This window comes from Rutilus rutilus, assembly GCF_951802725.1.
Source record: "Rutilus rutilus genome assembly, chromosome: 11".
Lineage (NCBI taxonomy): Eukaryota > Metazoa > Chordata > Actinopteri > Cypriniformes > Leuciscidae > Rutilus > Rutilus rutilus.
This window is the reverse complement of record NC_140216.1, coordinates 9,115,986-9,136,193: the sequence shown is the minus strand read 5'-3', so window position 1 is coordinate 9,136,193 and position 20,208 is coordinate 9,115,986. Positions and strand designations below refer to the sequence as shown.

The 20,208-nt window shown below is 37.0% G+C and overlaps 1 protein-coding gene across 1 annotated transcript; it reads right to left on the bottom strand.

Moving 5' to 3' along the window:
* Nucleotides 1–6,400: 6,400 nt before the first annotated feature.
* trib1 (tribbles pseudokinase 1) lies at nt 6,401–13,180 on the bottom strand. The gene is made up of 3 exons (XM_084423175.1): nt 12,568–13,180; nt 11,704–11,996; nt 6,401–8,027 (listed from the first exon to the last, which is right to left on the bottom strand). Exons 1-3 carry the CDS (start codon nt 12,850–12,852, stop codon nt 7,562–7,564), a joined length of 1,044 nt encoding a protein of 347 aa, XP_084279301.1. The 5' UTR covers nt 12,853–13,180; the 3' UTR covers nt 6,401–7,561.
* Nucleotides 13,181–20,208: the final 7,028 nt, after the last annotated feature.

Here is a 20,208-nt window from a genome sequence, read left to right as displayed (position 1 = left end):
CAACATTTATTAAAAAAGTGCTTTTAAAATCTTGTGCACTGGTTACACATAAAGCAATTAAGTTACATCAACAATTTCAGCAACAAAATTAATTTTTTTCAGTGTTGCATTATATGCCCCCTCAGTCCCATTACAAACATCCAGACTCCTTCATCAACACCAAACCTGAAATATGTGTCTTTTAACTCATATTATACCTCATATTAATATTATTAAACTTGCTTTTATTATGATTCACTTATAATCTAAAACCAGTCGATATAACAAGTAGATTCTCTGTTTGGTTTCACCATCCCAATGGTGTAAAAATTGCAGGATTTCCAGAGCAGACTTCAAGCAAGTCTATTAACAGATGTGATGGCTGATGAATGAGTGAGCAGAAATGAACATGACATTTAGAGAGAGCGGTAATAAAATGATGAGTGTGACTCAAATGTAATGAGTGTTGCTCCTCTGAAAGTTTCATTTCCATCAGGAGGGGTAATGATATAACCCAGCAGCTCTGACAAACCCGTGATCTCTTGAGGGAGAACAAGCGTACTGCAGCTTGCGTTCTGAGAACCATAGTAAGATTATTAAAAGATTAGCTCTCTCTCAGATTTATTGCAACATTCCCCATGTTATTTGTCACTTGCAGGATACAAAAAGCCTTTTGAAATGTTAAGGACGCTGGTTCAAACCTGAATCACATTCTGTACGGAGCAGAAATGGATAAAAAAATCCTGAGGAAACACTACAAGGACATAAAAATAGATTTTTACCTGAGCTTGCCTCTCTAAAACTTTTGTTGGACTCGCATAAAACACCTTAAACAGTTTCTTAAAGTTCCCAGTTATGTCCTCATTTTGACTAATTTTATTGATGTAATGTAATATGTCCTTTTGTAATGTAATATCCTTTTGTGTTGAATAACTGTCATATTATCTTTTTGTGTTGTTGTCTTCCTGCCTCAGGACTACAGGTGAAAATTTGCATTTATGCTATAACCTGGCTCATTTACAGTCTGTACAGAAATGTAAGATTGTTCATTAATGTGCACTGTCCCGATTAAAATAAAATAAAATTAATTAAATAAATAAATAAATAATAAAAGAAAATTTTGTTGGAATTTACCTGACAACTTACCCAGAGTTTGAAAATTGATAGCTAAAGCATTCTGATTGGTTTTATGGTGTTCTTCAGGGTGTAAGACATCACTAGGGCTCCGTTAAAAGCTGGTATTAAGACACATTTTGGTCTATCCGATCCCATCAATGTTATATTGGGGTGTAAACAGTGTCCGAAATGTTTTGAGCTTCTCCACTTTCAGTCACATATGGGAAACACGAGACCACATTGCATTCTTAGTGTAACGCTTGTGGTCAATGCGTTCGGAATTGTCAATCAACACGTGCACTAAACAACCGTTTTCAACTTTGGCGGTTTCCTGATGCCTTAAAGGGTTAGTTCACCCAAAAATGAAAATTCTGTCAGTAATTACTCACCCTAATGTTGTTCCAACCCCGTAAGACTTTCGTTCATCTTCGGAACACAAATTAAGATATTTTTGATGAAATCTGAGTGCTGGCTCACTCCTCCACAGGCTTATGGACACTATAACTTGCTGGCCCAAAACATTTATTAAAGACATCGTTATAAACTTAAGATTGAGTCACTGGAGTCACTTGGACTATATTAACGATCTCTTTAATACATTTTCTGGGCCAGCAAGTTATAGTGTCCATAAGCCTGTGGAGGAGTGAGACAGCTCTCAGATTTAATAAAAAATATCTTAATTTGTGACCCGAAGATGAACGAAAGTCTTACGGGGTTGGAACAACATGAGGGTGAGTAATTACTGACAGAATTTTCATTTTAGGGTGAACTAACCCTTTAAAGTCGGCTTTAAGACTTTAGACTTTTCTTCCATATTGTGACGAGTGAAACGGCTTCTCAGGGTACGTTTACACAACAATTATGTACTAAAAACTTAAAAGCTTTTCCTTTGTGTTTTTCGCGTACAGACGACAACATTGTCAAAATGATCCCCTTTCACACGAATCCACGAAAATGATTATAACTCTGTATTATGTATGCCAGGCCAGTAGTTGGCGATGCCACTTTGTAAAAAAAACACTAACGTTACTCGCCAATAAACTGAACATGCATGTAGACGTCACAGTTTTCACAAATTCTCATTTTTGTTGTTTACAAGGAGTAAAAGGAGTTCTCATGTAAGTGACAGGTTGCCCCGCCCTCATGCCAGTAAACGCATCATGACGTGCATTCACACAGGGCGTCTGCATTAATATGGAAGGCCCAAAAGGCCAAACATGCGAAAATAACACCTAATTATGCATTAAGACTTAAGTTTCACACATTTTGGCCTTCCATAGCGTTTGAATGGGTGACGTCATGCATTGCCAAACTGAATTGTGGGTTCCGTTGTGTCGCGTCACTGGCGTTGCTTGCGGCAGAAGTTGAAGGACACATGAATTTAAATAAAAAATAATGATGTGCACAGAAAAATTATTTATAATAAACTGCAACGTTCTATAAAAAAAATGAGAATTGTCAATTGTGATTTCATGGTGACTTTCAGCATCTGATTAAAATATTTTAGTAGCACGTACATATACTGGCACAAGACGTCAAGGAATCACTACAGTATGTCTGGTATGAGCATGTGGTGACTAAACTCCAAGTATGTTACGTAACACAGTGGCAGAATTAGTTTATATCCCAAGTTTTGTTCAGATCTATAACCCTATGAGCCATAATATCGGTGATCTTAGCCTAGCAACCACTAATTAAAACTGACAGAAGATACATAGACTTCCATTAGTTGCCAGTTTACAAGGTAAAGCATCTCTATTTTGTGTGGCTGAATGGCAAAATGATTTGGGCTCGGATGTACATGAAACAGACCGTGAAACAGATGCTTGCACTTGGCATGGAGAACTACAAAACCATCTGTTCAACAGGTTTGACAACAACTTTTCCCACTTTTGCTGAAATACTGGCCTCTGGTGGTTTACTGTTGCCATGTACACTATGAAGAACAGGATTTTTGCACACATTTTTGCACATTTAAAAAAATGTGTATCTGAAACCTGCTTGGATTAGTCTATGAATTCGAGTGATTTTTTTCTTCCTTTATCCAATTTAATTCTGTTTGTTTCCCAGGAATAAATGATTGTTTTATTGCAGTACCTAACCTCTCCACATGGGTGTGACATAACACTGATAATTAAATATGAATGGTAAAAATGAATTATAGAACTCTAATGTACATTGTTTGATCTTCCGCTTTATTTTTTCTTTGTTATATTAGATGTGCGCATAAACCATGGTCGAGAGTGATGTTATTGTTAACTAAAACTATTAAAATCATTTTGGTTAATTGAATAAGCTGAAATAAAATATGAATATTATGGAAAACTTTAAAAATGAAATGTTTAAAAAACAAAAAATAATAAAAATGACAAAAGCCCAGAGTCCCTCAAATTAAAATGGAAACTGAAAATATAAACGTAAAAGCTTGTTCAGAATTTTTTTGTATTATTTGTATAATATGGTATTTCTTATTATATTAATATATTCTGATTCAGAATATATTAATATAATAAGAAATGCTATATTATACAAAAACAATTTTCATTAAAACTTGTTCAGAATTTTTTTAATTATTTGAATAATATAGTATTTCTTACTATATTAATATATTCTGATTCAGAATATATTAATATAATAAGAAATGCTATATTATACAAATAATAGAAAAAAAATCATAAAAGCTTGTTCAGAAATGTTTTGTGTTATTTGTATAATATAGTATTTCTTACTATATTAATATATTCTGACTGAGAATATATTAATATAATAATAAATGCTATATTATACAAATACAAAAACAATTTTCATAAAAGCTTGTTCAGAATTTTTATTATTATTTGTATAATATAGTATTTCTTATTATATTAATATATTCTGATTCAGAATATATTAATATAATAAGAAATGCTATATTATTCAAATAATACAAAAACAATTTTCATTAAAACTTTAGAGCATTATTTTTTTTGTTGTTGCATTTTTTTGCATTATTTGTATAATATAGTATTTCTTACTATATTAATATATTCTGATTCAGAATATATTAATATAATAAGAAATACTATATTATACAAATAATACTAAAATAACACTTGCAAATAAATTATGGTAACCATGCAACAGTGATAACTTTTTACATTACCCCTGACTGATATTGTGAACATTATTAAAGAGGAATTGCAGTTTTCGATAATCAACCATTTCCCTTGAACTCTTGTTGGGTTTGGTAGAATTAGTGTAATGTTTTAAAGTTGTTTTAGATGGAAAATCTCCAAAATGATGCAACAAGAAACAAATAGTTTGAATTAGTTGCACTAAATGATCATCAGTGTGAATCTCTGCTTTTTATTTACGTGTTGTGGGAATGTAGAACCAGTAATGAGACTGACATTAATAACAGGAAATGTGGTTTAGTATTTGTGTTTAGATGGTACAGATTATATGCTCAACAACAGTTATATGCTGTGCATCATAATGGCTCTTATTAGTCTCATAAATCTTGAAATCAAGTCTCTAGAGACTTCAGTTCATGGCTGACGGCATTACCGTCATTTGAAGCAGATTAATAGTCGGTGCAGTTGACAAGTTGTGACGCAAGTTGCTTACAGAGCCACTTTACACCCCTCTATCTATCACCATGTCTAAAGCCTGACTGCATATCAGAACTAAGCTGCTAACAGGCCCTTAAATATAACCTTATCCCATCACATCATCTTTTGATTTGGAGACAACTTCATACACTCGGCAGTGACTCACAATGTCACTCAGAGAGCCTAGTGTCAAGATAATATGAGTAGTGCAAGAACAGTGGCACTTTTTTTTTTTTTTATCAGAGCGTCACCCAAGGCCGGCTCCGACATGTTTGGCAATTGCATCCATGGCGTGCAACGCTTCTTGGCAGCCGCCCAACTACGGAGTCGCTCCAGCTACTCTGTTGATACCCAATCAGCCGCTTACGCAAGCCTTTGTGAAGTCATAAGAGAGGGGTGGAGTTACCTGACTCTCAGGTCAAAATCATAGACAGTAAAAATGCACTTTGAGTTTTCTCTTTCAGTCTGTCCTCAATTTAGCACAAGAGGACATTTTATTGCTGCCGGGTGCTAAGTTCCCTTGTGAAAAAAGAAGTAAATTTGAGCATAGGCCTACTTTTAAAAAAGTACTTAAAATAATATATATATATATATATTTATATATTTATATATAAAATAAACACACACATTATTTATATATATATACGTATATTTTCAGATTTTCAGAATGTTTTTTTTACCCTCTTGAGCAGGACTTATATGTAATTTAATTACTCTATTGTACTGCCAAATGCATTTATGGTCAACAAAAACACTTTAAAGGGATAGTTCACCCCACAATAAAGTTGACGGCACCCATAGTCAATGGGTGCCATCAACTGTCTGGTTACCAACATTCTTTAAATATCTTCTTTTGTGTTCAACTTTACAGAGAAACTCATACAGGTTTAGAACAACTTGAGGGTGAGTAATTAAAGACAACATTTTCATTTTTTGGGTGAACTATCCCTCTAATATAATTTCTATTGAAACTTGTATGTCATTTATTTAAATAATTTTTAAAATACACATTTGTAATAATGAAGTTGCTATTTAGTACATTTAAAATATGTTAGCTTTAAATGTTATATTGAATCACACATACAACACACACACTGGACTTGACATGTGTTAGTCAACAGCAAAATAAGTGAACTTCCTTAAAACATGACACTTTTTTTTTTAAAGTGTACTTGAGTGTGTTAAGAAACTGTACTTAAAGGGATAGTTCACCCAGAAATCATTTACTCACCCTCAAGTTGTTTCAAACCTGTATGAATTTCTTTCTTCTGCTGAACACAAAAGAAGATATAGTATTTTTTTTTCCTACTATGGAATTCAATGGGGCCCATCAACTGTTTGGTTACCCGTCTTCAAAAATATCTTAATTTGTGTTCGGCGGAAGAGAGAATTCATACAGGTTTGAAAAGCTTAATGATGACAGAATTTTCATTTTTGGGTGAACTATCCCTTAAAGTGGCCTTTTATCTGCAAGTACAGTTCTTTAGTATACTTTTAAGATTTGAAGTACACTACAAGTGCACATTCAATACAATTAAGCAAACTTCTTTTTCACGAGGGTAATCTTGAGGCTTTAAGAACATTTTTAGAGACTTCTGATGATCTGAATATTGAAAAAGAAATCATAAGGAATAAAATGCCGCTTTGCTGCAATTTTGCTTCATACAAAAGTTATGCATTTAGAAATAGGTTTTTCACAGAATGCACCACAAATGTAAATAAGAGAGTAATCTTTATTCAATTTTGTTCACACACTTAACATTTACATATTTACACATGCTCATTTCTACAATGAATTCTAACTATTAAACCCTCATGGTCAAGCCTTGGGGTTTGTGTCACAAATACATAATTCACAGTGCAATATGAACTCTGTGCACTCGTGTCAGCTTTCCCCCATGTGCTGCATGCATGAGACAGACATTTTGCATACCCTCCAGCCTTTGCTTATAAAGAGCCTTTCACAAACCATAAACGTCGCATCTCTCCATTATGCTGGCATTCAGAGGTAACGTACAACCCCCAGCACGAGGGTAGCAGAAAACAGACCTTTAGAAGACACTCTACCCTTACAGTAGTGCTATTGTAGAACTGTTCTCTTTACTTTAAAGTGAGAATGAAGATACGCATACAGTCATAGTGAGGTTCATAGCCCTATCCTCTTCATAACACCAACGCCCAGCTGTTGAGTCATCTTATTTCTTACCCGCAGTATGAACTGGCCTGCCATACTGAAGTCTCATGCTTTTATGAGGATCCCTTGGATTCAAGTAAGGAAACTGTGACTAGAATGACTAGAGACATCAGGGTACAGCAGGATGAATGAACACTTTGTATATGTCTGTAACTCTTTGTATCTGTCCTGAGGCGCATTCTGAACATTTATTGGAAATTCACTGAATTTAAGAATCTGTATGACAGAGTTTTAAGGGTCAATAACTGACATTTAACGTTTGAACTGCCATTCTCCTCCTATCAAAGCTTACATGTACCTTTGGTGCTGCGGTATACAATGGGTGAGTCAACCTGCACGGATCGTTTTGACAGTATAAGAGTGAAGCCACAGGTCTGGCCCATAGGCCGAGGTTAGTCACCATGCTGACATTCTCACTTCTCACATTCTCTCATTATCACATGACCCATAATGCTCACGTCATACAGCACAAGAATGGTTCACTAGCACCAAAACGACTTCAAAATACACTGGCTGTGCGCGCTTGTCCTTAAAGCTGACATAGATGATACAGTACTTTGAGTGAGTGTATACTTCTGAATCTATTACAAAATCTGTATAAGAAACCAAAATAATTAAAAACAAAAAAACCCACCGAGATAACGAACAGTTTTGGTCCATATTCAAGCTATATTGGGTTTCCTCAGGAGAAAAGATCCTCACCCTGCTCCATTTCTATCTGGGGCACTGTCTGTTCTCTGAGGTTAACTTCCTGTTCTGCGTTTCCTGTGTCCAGCGTTTTGCCGTGGAACCATGGGTGAATGAGGACCTCTGCGGTGGTCAGTCTCTCGCCGGGGTCCTTTCTGAGCAGACTGCGAAGTAGGCAGCGCGCCCTTAAAGACAGTCCATCGGGAAGGCAGTACGTGCCCCGTCGAATCTTAGAGAACAGGGTCGCGGGGTCCGGGTCGTGGAAAGGGTAGCGGCCCACCAAAATTGTGTACAGCATGACACCGAGGCTCCACGCGTCCGCCTGCTTGCCCGAGTAACACCCGCCGCCGTTCAAAATCTCCGGACTCACGTACGCAGGGCAGCCGTGCGTGTCGAACATCGAGTCGTCCTCTCCGCACAGAATATGGCAGTCCTCCAGACCCTCTAATTTCAAATGGGTCCTAAAGCAAACACATCATGGTTAGTACAATGACATGAGTTATTGTGTTGTGGCTGTGAAGAATATCATAAGACTGGTTTATATACTTTTGCAGAATAGGCTGGGTTTTGGTTTCACCCAAGTTTTAAGTGGGTGTTAAAGTGGTTTGCCACTTTACGTGGTGGTATTGAGCAGAACTGGTATCAACCTGTGGAAATGAATCACATTTTGGATGCTCCTGGTTATACTACTGTATAATAGAGGGGTTTTCAAATGGGAATTCAGGACCCTTCAGGAAGCTGCAAAGGGGTGCTATGGGGTTTATGTCAAATTTGAGAGAGAAAAAATATATAGCGCCGTTCAAATGTTTGGGGTGGGTACGATTTTTTAATGCTTTTGTCTCTTTATTGGATCAAAAATACAGTAATATTGTCACGGGTTGAGGTAGGATTGAAGTGAGGACTCAAGGATGCAGAGGAATATGGGCTTTATTAAAGTAAAACAAATCACAAACAGAAACAGAACACTACTAGACTAGACAGGAAAAACACACACACACATGGCACAGCCAGGGAAGCACAACGAGACAAGCCATGTGCTCACATCAAACATGAAATCACACACAAGCACATGACCAACAATAACCAATCGCTAGCCATGAGCTTACACGGAACAAGACACGAACATGCAGCTAATGAGAGACACTCATAAGCCGTGTGTTCACACAGAACAAGATAACATGAACGCACGCAGCCAGTGACAGAAACACAACAATACACACAGACAAAGACAGGAGAAGTGTCAGGACTCTGTCACAAAACCAAGAAACACACTAGGTGACAGAACCCTGACAAATATTGTGAAATATTATTACAATTTAAAATAACCATTTTCTACTTCAATATATTTTCAAATGTAATTTATTCCTGTGATGGCAAAGCTGAATTTTCAGCATCATTACTCCAGTCTTCAGTGTCACATGATCCTTCAGAAATCATTCTGATATGCTGATTTGCTGCTCAAGAAACATTTCTCATTATTATCAATGTTGAAAACACTTTTTAATATTTTTGTGGAAACCGTCATATTTTAGTCAGGATTCTTTGATCAATAGAAAGTTCAAAAGAACAGCATTTAGTTGAAATATAAATCTTCACTGTGACGTCTGATCAATTTAATGCGTCCTTGCTGAACTTGTCTCACACTCTTAACAACAACTGTAAGCATAATCATATAGACAAAATATCACACAATGGGTGGAGTATGTGTATAATTCAGTACATGACAGGTGATCCGGTTCTGAGGAAATCTACGTAGTTTTCTGCAGAGCTCTGTAGTCACAGATTCCATGTAAGACTGATACATTTGTTCTTTCATTTCTAAACAAAGTGATTGAAGACTTCCTTTATTGTGCATGGAGCTGAAATAACTCTCCGTCACTTTTGTTGAGCTCACAGACTGCAGTGCATGTAAATCACGGAAAAGACAGCCCCTCTAAGTGTCCTGACCCTCAAGCAGGCGCTACTACAACAAATAAAGGACGGCCCGAGCCTCATCTAATTACGACCTTCGTTTAAACAAAAGCACGCATGAAAGTTTCCACAATGCACGCACGTAAAATAAACACTGAAGCGCTTAGTAATGTATTCTTGTAAACTCTGGGCTAAGTTTAGCTCAATTTCCAATAGGAAACAAATCCCCTACTACTCTAGGAATATCCCTGTGGACAGAGCTGATGACCCGTGAGTCTGTGGTATCCCTGTCAGTAAAACATGAGCTGCTCTGCATGCTATTGTGTTTCATCACTGGCTATCAGCCTCGGTTTGGGGGGGTTTGTGGATGACACAACTGCATTCTGCCAGAGAGGTGGAGAGAATGAGTCATAGTCCTGTGTGTGTGTGTGTGTGACAGACAGAGAGACTGAGGACAAATGAGTGCACTGCGCTGTGCTGCAGGTCTACTGTGTTCTTCCTGCACCTGTGCCGTACGCTTATGTCATCTGGCAGTGCCTTATTACCCACGAACAGCGCTGTTACATCAGTGACGCACAAACGGCCCCTGCCCAGCCAGCCTGTGTGTCCGTGCGTGCGTGTGTTTCACAATCTAACTACAGACGCATTCCAGGTCAGTGAGCGTCTTTGTGTATGCCATCACACACTGTATCTCTGCGTTATCGCAGTTTCAAATTTTTTGTTGCTTATCCATCGCTCATCATTACCGCATTTCGCAAAAGCTATTCCAGCTATGGAAATTGCATTCGTCCTGCGGAAAGATAGTGTATGAACAGCAGGTTTGCATAACTTGTCACTACGCTGATTGGTGCCAAACAAAGTGAAATAAAAAAGATAACGTCTCTTTGTGCGCTTGGTCTCAGCAAATGTCAGCATGCCCTGGTTACGTCTGCGCTAGACGCGTCTGCCGGGACAGGCCGCCAGTCTGCCAGTGTCGCAACCGGCGCTCCTCAACTACGAGTGATGCCGTATTCAGGGGTGTGTGGGTATGATCCTGAATGGTGAGTTTCCCCTCTGTGTGCATTGCTATGACTCATCTTGCTGCACCCGTTGGCTGCTATGAGAGAAGGGTGACTACGTCCTCTTACACTTGCTTGTCTACTTCCATTCACTCAAATGAAAACCGATGCCCAAAGGTCAGGTGTAAAATGTTGCCCCCAGAAATAGCGAATTTACTGTATGTACTGAGGGATGTGAAATACACATATTTGCTAAATCAGCTAGTCGGTAGGTTGCTTGACAGACTAGTTGACTAACTGGTTTTAAGGAAGCCCTGTATAATTAGATGAGTTTTCAGTTAACCTGACCCCCAAACGGATGTGTTTTTTACTGTGCAAAAACAGCAAAAACGCAGCAAGATGTCAGCATGCTAATTAAAGTGTCTCTGTTAAAATATAAACATTCATTTTATATTTAAAAGTTTTTTATTTATTTTTTATATTTATCAATTTTTAAATATTTTATATAAAAAAATTATAAAAAATTTAATAAAAAAGTATTTAATAAAATAAATAAAAGTGATATTTTATATATAATACTTTTATTTATTATATATTTTACATTTGCATAAGTATCATTTGTGTATAAATATATATATAAAATAAGATTTAATTTAAATTATATATATATATATATATATATATATATATATATACATTAATATTTTATATATAAAAGTTTTTATTTTTATATAATTTCATTTAAATTTTTTACAAGTAATATTTTATATAAAAGGTATAATAAAATAATATGTAATAAAAATATCAAAAGTAATATAGACAGACATATAGCTCCAGTATGTTCCCTTCACTGGGGACTGTGGATGATTTTTTATTTTTTATTTAGGCCATTTGCTTTTTATATATAATTCACTTGCATAATTCAGAGGACTCTCGGTTTCTACAGAAAAATCTCTGACACAGGTCCAGAGGTCTGATTACCAGTCGTTCCTCTTACGGAAGTGAGTGTTAATGTTTGTTCCATTGAATCTTTAGGGAAGCAGCACCAATCACCTGTGATGTGTCACATAGCTGTGAGGAAGCGAAAACTGAATGAATGTAGAACCGACACTATTCAAGTATAACGCTGCTGGTGTCACAGCATTGATATATGAGGTACAGAACTGCACCTGGCTTGCCCCCAAAAAAACCTGCTTTCACACTCACACTCACAAACTGTAACTCTCACCTTTTCTCGTCTGAGAACACAAACTTGCGAAGCTTGAGGTCTCCCAAAACGATGCCAACCTGGTGGCAGTGGTTCACTGCAGACACCACCTGGTAGAAAAGCTTGGAAGCCAGGTCTTCAGGAAGCCTCTTGCTGCTCTTTACAAAGGTGTGCATGTCACCAAAATCCTTCTCTTGGAAAACATAGGCTTTGCACTCCCCAAGAACTATGTCTTTGATCTGTGCAATGTTCTTATGATTTGAAAGCATGCTGTAGGCTCTCATTTTCTCCTGATATTGGCCCATATCAAACACCTGCAGATGGCAAAAAAAAAAAAAAAAAAAAAAGTGTTCAGTATCATAAGACATTTACAATTGTGACCTGTCAGTTCACTGGAGGTTATATGGAGACTGTGATACTGTAAGGATCAACCACAAACATGCTATAAAAAGTTGAATGTCTTGTGAAGTTTGTGGCAGCAATAATCATGCACATTCTATTTGAGTATCATGTCAGACCCATATATCTGACTCAGATGCTGGTGCATTTGCAAATATTTGATAAAGATCCACATATCATAAATCTGATAGCATCCCCAGTAACCTGCACAGAGATTCTGATAGCGTACAATTATTTATATGTTTCAACATTTTTAATGTGTATTGTGAGATTTTTTTGATCATACAGTACATGCATGCAATTGTTTTTTAAAACAAGTCCTGCAGTATTTTACGTGCATCTTTTCTGTTTTGCTGATAATAAGAATAATAATACTGATAACAGCTGACTATATATTTCGATTTTTGGTTATGTATTATTATTGAAACAAGAGTGGATCATACTTATATAGGTCATGTACATTATAGTATGCATGCAGTGGTTTACCTTGCAGAGCAGTTCCTCTCCTGTGTCCATGTCTAAAGCGCTGTGCACCCCCGGTCGGTCGGTCAGGGGCACTAGCAGGAACTGGCCGATGCGAGCGGGACCCTGATGGGCTGAGGTGACGCTCAGAGGAGCTCCGCTCACCGGAGATCCCGGAGAGGAACCCAGGAGACCAGCATCAGCTGAAGACTCGCTGAGCCGCGGACATCTGCTCACGGGCTCGTCTGTGTCAAAGCGCTTGTGTCCGTGTCTTCCCGGCACCGGATTATGAATCCACTGCACACTCATTCTTACAAACTACAGTAGTTGAAACTGATATTAGCTACCGGAGTGATCCGACGGATTTTACGAAAGCATATTCCAGAAAAAGATATGTGCAATGCACTGCAAAAGGAGAAAGAAAAAATCCTATTTACTCGTCAATTAATGTGAAATGCAAAAAAAGGTGCTTGTGTCATAGGTTTGCAGTTTCTCTTATCCATTGTTTTTCAGTTTTTTGCATTAGTCCGCTGAAGCTTTTTCGGACAACATTGAAGCCCAAGAGAGTATGGAGCAGCTGTGTGGTGTGAAATATTCCCGGTGTAGATCTGAGCCCGAGAGAAGGGCTGTCTGACTCAACTACTGATGCTGCTTTCTGAGCTCTACTTTCAGCTGATGTCCGATTCGAACGAGTCGGTTCATTCGAACGATTCGTTTGAATCGACTCGCAAGCCTCGTTTAATCATTCCACTGAATGGGAGAAGAATATTGGCAGTAAAACTGTGAGGTGGGTGACGTTTGTCGAAAACAAAGCGATAACATCGACAATTAACTATAATGTGTTTCAGTAGCCTACACAAATTATGCATAATGTCGAGCACGTATAGCCTTCTTGAGCGGACACCTTTGAGTGATGTCTCAAAAAAAGCGTTTATTCATTAATTCAACCGAACGAAACGATTCTTTAAAATGAATCGGACTTCTTAATGCTGGAACTCCGCCCGGTTCAGACTTTCTCTAGTGACACATTCATTGCAGTCTCGACGATTGAGCAATCGCCACATGCCATTCACCTTCCAGATGAATAGTAAAGCGCTAGTTTAATCAACTTTGCTTTCCCTCAGCAGTCAAATCTGCATGCAAAGCGTTTAAAATAACACTTATGCAAAACCGATGCCTTTGTATTCTTTTCAAATGTTTACAATTTACTCCAAATGTTTGGCATTGTGAAATCCAAGGAAGTTGCATTCATATTTTTCATTCTTCATCTAAACACATGGCCAGGCAATGATTAACTTATTTCGACATTCAGAGGCCAGAGGGTTATTGTGCTCATTAGTGCACTGCACTATTCATGTGTTTATTTTCTTACCAGTATGTTTAAGATGTATCATCTTTCTGCAAACAGGCTATGTCAACTATAATTACATATTTATCATGCTTAGCTACAAAAAAGTCTGTGTCTGAGGAAACAGTGGGTTTGTACATATATCTGCAGTTCATATTTGTTAATGCGCTGATGAGTCATCGCCATAAAGAGAAAGACAAGGGAGTGCCCTTTATAGAATAACCATAGATCTTTCTATGGAGATATTTGTTTAATTTAAACAAGGAGAACGCACAAAGAGCAGGAAAGCATATGTCTATGACGCACAAAATAAATTTGTGTCTCTACCATGTCATTTGGCATATTAGCATACCTCTGCAAATAGTTTACTAGCCTTCGGGGCACACACACAAGACATCGACTCCCACATTGGGTTTTAAACATCAATTGTGTGACAAAATAAAATCTGATGCAGTTCTTAATCGGCTGCATATGGCTGTATGTCCCACACAGACTATTGAGTAAGTCACTATTGGAACCTTTGTCCCCGTTGCATTGGTTGTGAGTGACCGCTCTTAATTTGGAAGGGTGTAATTGAACGAGCACCTGTTTTACTAGACAGGAAAAGAGAGCCCTGTTTAGAATAGACTCAAGGGAATGTGGACTGTTTTTGATGCTTAAAATACCAGAGCTATCCAGAGTCATTTTTCCAGTATTAATGAGAAAGGTAAATGAGTGTTTTGTGGGCTAATGATCACAGTCTAAAATAAAAGACAAATAGAAGTATTCAGAGGTTATGCAGTGTTAAATTACTATTTTGGGTTCCTGCAGTTCCAAAAGAAGTGTGGAATATTTCAGTATACGCATTGTTCCTGTCCTGGTTGCCTGAATTCAATCGTGACAGAATATAATAGATGGTTCGGCTGCAGGTTTGGAGTTCAAACATGGTCGGATTGAGGATTTGACATTAAAGACGGATTATTTTTAGCAATCACGTTTTGGTTTTTTTGACTGTAAAATATCTCTCTGATGACTCAAAGTATCTGATGTGTGCATTAGTCATGTTGTTAAGCAGGAACAGAACAGGTTTTCTGCGCTTCCTCTCCCTTTAGAGTAAAACACCTTAGTCTCCATGGGAAATATCTACTTCTCATTTGTTATGACATAAACAGGTGTCACTGAGGCCACACCGGACGGTATTTGTGTTGTGTTTGCATGTGATTCAGAGAACATGGCTATTTGAGGTCATTCTCGCTTGAGAGCCCTAACAGGGCTCTTTTCCATTGTAATTAGCTGACTCATTGCCAGTAGCAAAGACAAAGCAAACTGATCATTCGGTATACGCACAACCCAACATCTCAGCCAGGAACAGGTGTACATTCTCCTTAGATATTTGCATGTCGGCTGGTTTAGGAGGGTGAATCTGGCCTTGACGGGAAGGCCACATCATAATTGTGGCTGAACTTTAACCATGCATATGACTGGCAAAAGCAATCATCAAATAGGGAAGTTATGAATACTGGTCCAAAAGGTGTTAAGCCAGTAATAGGTTTACCGCACAGAAATGGAAGCCCATTTCTGCCTCAGAGTAAAAAAATAAATAAAACGGGAATGTGAGATAAGGTTTAAAATAGTTGCAGTTGTGAGATTTAAAAGGATACCCGTGTGAAAAAGAAGGGTGCTTAATTGTAATGAATGTGCGCTTGTAGTGTATTTCAAATCTGTAAAGGTATATTTAAAACTGTATTGCAGATCATATAATGTTACTGAAAAAGGCCACTCTTGTGACTTTGTTTCTGAACACACCAAAAAAAAAATGCATTTTGAAATAACGTCAAATTAAAAGTTTGACCTTAAAGTACATTTTAAATAAATATATTTTAATAACCTTTTGTCATGTTTAAAAAAAAAATACACTTATTTATTTGCAATGACTAGCATAATAAAAAACATAAAATAATTGATTATAATTTTAACTGAGTGTTATTCGGTTATTACATTTAAAGTTAATATATTTTAAATGTAAACTGCAAATATTACTTTAATATTACTACTGTATAAATTATTCATATATATCTTACTGTAAATACTGTATAGACAACCATGCTGTACAATACAATACAATAATTATAGTTCTACAGCTGTTATTAATACTTGCATATTGTATATTTATAGTCTGTGTCTTTTATTTATATCCATACGTATAACCTGTTCATAGCCTGTACATAGCTTGTACACTTACTACAGTTATAGCCTGTATATACTTATAGTTATAGCACTCATAACATTCCTTCATACCGTGTACATTGTAACATATCTAAAATATATCTATATTTTGTAATATATCTATATTCTTGCTAAAGCACTTCTGGATGGATGCAAACTGCATTTCGTTGCCTGTACTTGTGACGTGCAATGACAATAAAGTTGAATTCTATTCTATTCTATTCTAAATGTATTATTACAAATGTAATTACAAATATAAGTAAGTTACAATAGAAATTACATTAAAATATATTTTCTTTCACCATAAATGCTTCTCAGTACATTTGGCGGTACACTTAAATAATAACTCAAAGAAAATAGAAGTAATTATGAAATTACATAAAAGAATAAAGTATAAAAAAGCACTCTTAAGTTCAACTAATTGCATTTAATATAAATTTAAAATATAAAAATGTATGTATTCAGTTGTTTTTGTTTTCATGAACTTTTAGTTTGTATTCATAAGTCACATGTTTTCCTTTGTCTTAGTTTACCGCCGCTCATTTGCATGGACACTAACTCAATCATCAGCTGTTCATCATTTAGTTCATCACAATTATGTATTTAAGTTCCTCCCTGTTCACTCTCAGTTGTCAGTCGTTATTCGTGGTTGTTTTACACACTTTCTGTTACGCCTTCTGTATTTGAGTTTCCTTTATTATTAAAGACATTTTGTATTGGAACCTGTAGACTCTCATCTTCATCTTCATATTTGTGATAATAAAACATTTTAATCGCAAATAAAATGCAGTTAAGTGTCTGAAAACATTATTAGTATATTCTTTTAAAGTATATTATTTCTGTAAGTACACTTTTTAAAAGTCTGTTAAAGGGTAGTCCACCCAAAAAAAAAAAAGGAATTCTGTCATCATGTACCTTCATGTCATTCCAAACCTGTAAGAGTTTCTTACTACTGTGGAACACAAAAGAAAATATTTAAAAAAAGGTTGGTGACGAAACAGTTTTGGTCACCATTGACTTCCATCCAAAAAAAAAAAATAAAAAAAAAAAATAACACAGACATTTCTCAAAACAGGTCATACAGATTTGGAACAACATGAGGGTTGAGTGAAAGGATGAAATAATATTTTTCCTTTTGGATAACTTATGAGACACGAAGTAGCGATTGTGAGAAATAAAATTTCAATTGTAAGATATAAAGTCACAATGACCTTTTATTTTGTATTGCGGATCTAGACTTCCATCCGAAATGTCATGTGTCGTTTTGCATTCCTGTAAATATTATTTCAGAGCAATCAAGGGTGAATTAATAATGCTATGTTTATGAGTAATTATTATGAAGAAGAAAAAATAGATGGCATGATTGAAACGGTGCAGTGCGGCTGACAGTTATCTTAGGAGCTGTGATAGTGTGTTTTCCCACAGCTGGGGGTCAGAAGGTCAGGAAGGTCAGTGGCTACCGTGAGCAGATTGTGAAACAAACAGCACCACGGTAATTCAATCACGAGTCTTTCCTCTTCAGCGGCTTTGGTTTGGTCACAGCTGTGTGCAGGGACTTTTGAAGAGTTGCATCTACAGCTAGGCTCATAAAATCTTAAGTGGCAAGATTTTGAAATCCTCATGGTTTACAAGACATAATACGTTCAGTCACGTTGGCTCGCATTCAACACCACTAAAACGCTCTTGTAAACATTCCTCGGTTGAACCAGCATCGAATTTCAAACGGCAAGTCGAACCATTATTAAGTTTCCACGCAGCTTCTGTATTTCTACTGAAATTTTCCCATGCTGGAGATGTTTTTCTACACCGTGTTCTTCTGGATCCAGTTACACTAAAGAAAACTCCAGTGTTTGTTGTGGTTAGTGTTATCATCAACAATCAACTGTGATGAGTAAGAGCTCATCCTGTAAGCCTGAGGAAATAAAGTGTAGTGTGGTGGCCAAGGGCAGTTCCCCACACCACACAGGCGCCAGGCTTCAACTTAAGTCAAGAAAATAAAAGTACAATCATTCTGAGAGGCAGGGCATCTCTTACAACCATATGACCTTAAGAATGAGGTTTGGAATGTGGAGCTGTGTTGAGATTCTCATATGATGCCTAAGCGCGAGGTTAAATGACGAGGTCGGCGTTTGCGAGGTCTGCCGTAATATCATGTTGAGTTATACTAATAGTTCTTTGCAGGTTTAAAAAGCATGGAGTGACTGGGTTTAATTCCATTTAGAAAAGAAATAGAAGAGTGGGGAACCTCTTAAAGTCGCGTTAATGCCACTCAAGTACATGCCTACAGTTTACACTCGTCTCGAGTCCGTCAGCGTGAATCCTTCTAAACCTTCCAATCGTCAACAGTGAGTCAACAGTTCTGAAATTATCAAAGGAGAGGGAGCTTAGCATTTCAAAAAGAATTTAATTGCAGCACATTAACAGGATTTCAATGGCCTTCAGCATTGTACTGCAACGGAGGAGATTTACACCAATAATACCATGAAAGGATAAAATAATAATTTCATAGGCATTATGGCGGGACGCCAGGGAGGACCAGAAGGAAAATGTTGTAGTACGTTTGGAGAACAGTGTTTTAGTTTTTAGTTTCATTATACCTCTGCATTACCTTTTCACATATTCATTTCTCAGTCTCATGAAAGAGATAAACACACACACATACATATTTAAAATCATGGGGCCAAAAAGCCCCCATAGTGAATTAATCTAACATAAGAAGTTATTTCAAATGGATTTGAGCAAATTATACACTCTCAGAAAAAAAGGTACAAAAGCTGTCACTGGGACAGTTCCCTTCAAAAGGGTTCTAATATGTACCATTTAGGTACTAATATGTACACGTTTGGTACCAATATGTACCTTTGAGGGACTTATATGCACTCTTCAGGTACAAAGGTGTACCTTTTGTAAAGGTACCGCCACAGTGACAGCTTTTGTACCTTTTTTTCTGAGAGTGTAGATATGTAAAGGATGCATTAAACTGCTGTCAAGTGACAGTAAACTTTTTAAACATCAAATAATCCTGAAAAAAAAAAGTATTGCGGTGTGCAGAAAAATATTAAGCAACACAACTGTTTTCAAAATTGATAATAATAATAAGAGTTTCTTGAGCAGCAAATCAGCATTTTAGAATGATTTCTGAAGGATCATGTGACACAGAAGACTGGAGTAATGGCTGCTTTAAAATAGGCCAATATTCAGATAGAAAACAGATATTTTAAAATTGTGATAATATTTTACATGACTGTTTTTTGGTGAGCATAAGAGACTTCCTTCAAAACCATGAAAAAAAATCGTATAACCCCACACTTAACCATAACTTTTCCAATTTAAAACTTGGAAAATATTTAGAAATTGGAACTTTTCCAATTTAGTCCAAACTCAATTAATTCAATTAAAGCATTTAACACAAATATACAACATTCTTTGTTAGCGATATGCCATTATATAGGTAAAAAGCACTGGAATGTTTTTTTTCCAGGGGGCAAATATCGCCCCTTAAACATTCAGCGTCAATAGATTCCCTGCAGACCCTGGTGTCAAGTGTAATTTTAGTGAAAACTTGTTAACATCAGTTCTAAAGTGCATTTAGCCCCAGCAGCACTTGCTCAACTCGAGTAGAAAAGAAGTGCCCCAGTCAGCTTTGTTCAGAGGTGTGCAGGGGTTACACAACGTGGACTCGTGAGAGCTCTGTTCAGGGTCAGTGACTGGTTCATACTTGTCGTTTGAGGTAGTGTGTATTAAGTGAGTGCTGAGGTGTTATGTTAGCATGGAGGCGGAGGTAATTAAGAGAAGGAAATATGCATTATTAATGCTAATGAGTTATAATAATAGACTGCAGCGTGATCTGTCGTGCCCACCACCTCGGGTTGTTGGCATGTTGATGTACCCGCTGTTGTTCCCTGGACCTGTCAGAACTCTCACTCGCCAAATCGAGAGCTCTCGAGCTCGGCTGAGTCGTGATACGCTCGGGACACAAGGCTGTACATGCCATATGAGGAGTAAAGACCAAAACTAGCCGTATTTGCTTTGTCTGTCGTCCCTGAAAGCTGATGATGAGATTAGCTTTACTATAAACAGGATGACGAAAGCTTTCCGACGGCTCTTGCTGA